General features: G+C 38.1%; 1 protein-coding gene across 6 annotated transcripts in view; it reads right to left on the reverse strand.

Annotated features, from left to right (window-relative positions):
- The window catches only part of SENP6 (SUMO specific peptidase 6), a 116,091-nt gene that overhangs the window by 88,143 nt on the left and 24,961 nt on the right, over positions 1-2,987 (reverse strand). For all 6 annotated transcript variants that reach the window (XM_017506842.2, XM_017506841.2, XM_017506840.2 and 3 more), the window contains one exon: positions 1,847-1,907. In XM_017506842.2, the coding sequence (XP_017362331.1) occupies positions 1,847-1,907 (61 nt within the window). The remainder of the gene's footprint in view (positions 1-1,846; positions 1,908-2,987) is intronic.

Consider the following 2,987-nt stretch of genomic DNA (forward strand, 5'->3'; position numbering starts at 1 on the left):
TCACTGCAACCTCCGCCTCCCGGGCCCAAGTAATTCTCCTTCCTCGGCCTCCCAAGTAGCTGGTACTACAGGCACCTGCCATCACGTCTGGCTAATTTTTCTATTTTTAATAGAGACAAGGTTTCCCATGTTGACCAAACTGGTCTCAAACTCCTGACCTCAAGTGAACTGCTTGCCTCGGCCTCCTGAAGTGCGGGAATTACTGGCATGAGCCACTGTGCCCAACCCCAAGTAAGTTGTAAAATTAACATAATTAGGAACAAAGACAGTAGACTCAAAGGCCTTCAAAAGAAAAATGACTGATACATTTAACGACATAAGGAAATACACTTTTTTCATGGCAATAACCACCACAAGCAAAAACAAGAGACTAGTGAAAAAACTGAGTTAAAATTTTAGCAATGGTCAGGTGCGGTGGCTCACGTCTGTAATATCAACACTTTCAGAGGCAGAGATGGGAGGATCGCTTGAGACCAGGAGTTCAAGACCAGTCTAGCCAAAATAGCGAAACCCAGTCTCTACTAAAAATACAAGCTGGCCATGGTGCCGCATGCCTGTAATCCCAGTTACTCATGTGGCTGAGGCATGAGAATTGGCTGAATCCAGGAGATGGAGGTTGGAGTGAGCTGAGACTGTGCCACTGCACTCTATTCCAGGCAACAGAGCCAGACTCTTCTCTCAAACACACATGCACATGCACACACATGTGTATATACAGTAGCAACTAGAATCATAGTAAAAGTATAGTTTCTCCAAAATACCTTATTTCATCAAACCTATAAAAAATTATTATGACACACCATTATTGTATGTACTACTGTGCAAAACTTTATTTTTTTAGAGACGGGGGTCTCACTATGTTGTACAGATAGCCTCAAACTCCTGTCCTAAAGCGATTCTCCCACCTCGATTTCCCAAAGTGCTAAGTGGCGTTAGCCACTACACCGGGCAACAACATTTTTTAAAATAATTAAAGCATTTCATGCTATCTTTTAAGGTGCATTTAGATTTCAAAGATGTTCAAAATGTGAAAAAAAAAAGTGTGTCTTACGCTAAATATAAAAAGAATTCCCATGAATAATATTCTAAAGATCAGACAGAAAAATAGGCAAAGGATATTAACTGACAAGTATTTAAAAAAAGAATTAGACTATACATATGAAATGTTCAACCTCACAAAAAATGAAATGAAAATTAAAACTACACTGAGATACTATTTTTCATTGGCAAAGATCAAAAGGTTGATGACAGATGTGTGGGGAAATAGATACTTTCACATGTTGCCGGAACAAGTGTAAATCTGGTGTACCAAAATTAGAAATGGACCCGTCCTGACAAAGCAGTGCTACTTTTAGGAATTCATTCTACAGACATGCCTGTATGTGTGCAAAATAACCCATATAGAAGATGAGTTTACACATTGTTTTAGAAAAACATTAAAAAGTTGACAACATTGTAAATATCCATCAATAGGTCGTATTGGTTAATGGTACCTATACGTAATACAACGGAATACTATGCACTCACTGAAAAGAACGAGGGTGCTTTTTATGAACTCTTTACAGATGATCTCCAAGATATATTAAGTTAAAGTAAGGTCAGAAAAACCATGCACAGTATATTACCAATTGTGTAACATGGCAGGTGGAAATATTTTTCTTCTTTATAATGCATAAAATATTCCCAAAGAGATAAATAAGAAACTAGGGACACCATTTGCCTGTAGGGTAGTAGGGAAAGTGGTTAACTTGGGTTTATAATTTAAAAATATTAAGTCTTCTTTTGAGGTAACAATTTTTTTTTTTTTGTATATAATATTAAAAAAAATATTTTGAGCAACACTTGCCTTTTTCCCTTTTGAGGTTTCAGAATCCTCATCTTCATCCACACTGAGCAGATTTGTCCCACTACACAGAAAAGAAAAAAAAATAAGGGGAAAAAAATCTTAAGTAGTAATTACAATCCTTACATTAAATTCTGAGGTTTTATCTTCTATGTTCACCTAATTCAGGGAATCAGCAAACTTGTTCTGTAAAGGGCCAGAATGTAGACTTTGCAGGCCATATGGTCTCTGTTGTGTGAAAACAGCCATAAACAATACATGTGGCTATGTTCCAAAAAATTATTAACTGAATTAGGTGGCAGGCAAGGTTAGCCTATAGGTCATAGTTTGCTAAACCCTACCATAAAGAAACACATAATTTTGTTTATTTAGTTATAGATTTTATATATTCTCACTCTGTCTTAGACTGACAAGTAAGGGTAGAAAGAGAAACATAATAATGGAGGGGAGACAAACTGAAAGAAAAGAAAGCCTTAGCTAATGAAAAGGAAGTAATTCCAGTGATATTACCACGGTAAAATAGCTAAACTTCTACCACTCTTGGAAGTACCAACCCTTCAATGAGAAATCACTTGCTTGAAAATCTATAAGATTAAACTAATGTATCTATTAACAGGTTCATGTTAATAGATACATATTCAAAAAGCTGATGGCCCTGAGACTGATGATGAACCAAGAAGTACAATTCATAAATAAAATGTACAGGACAGCTAGCATCTTGAAAGGCAGTTTTAAAAAAATGTATGACCACAGTAAATCTGCTACCAAAGAAAGCCAAATACAATCTTTTCAAAGACGAATCAGCTAAGGTATTTATTGTAAAGTCCTAGATATTTACATAAAAACGTAAAATGTTGGCCGGGTGCGGTGGCTCAAGCCTGTAATCCCAGCACTTTGGGAGGCCGAGGCGGGTGGATCACGACGAGGTCAAGAGATCGAGACCATCCTGATCAACATGGTGAAACCCCGTCTCTACTAAAAATACAAAAAATTAGCTGGGCATGGTGGCGCGTGACTGTAATCCCAGCTACTCAGGAGGCTGAGGCAGGAGAGTTGCCTGAACCCAGGAGGCGGAGGTTGCGGTGAGCCGAGATCGCACCATTGCACTCCAGCCTGGGTAACAACAGCGAGGCTCCGTCTCAAA

This window comes from Cebus imitator, unplaced genomic scaffold (genome assembly GCF_001604975.1).
Source record: "Cebus imitator isolate Cc_AM_T3 unplaced genomic scaffold, Cebus_imitator-1.0 Scaffold363, whole genome shotgun sequence".
In the NCBI taxonomy this organism is placed as follows: Eukaryota; Metazoa; Chordata; class Mammalia; order Primates; family Cebidae; genus Cebus; species Cebus imitator.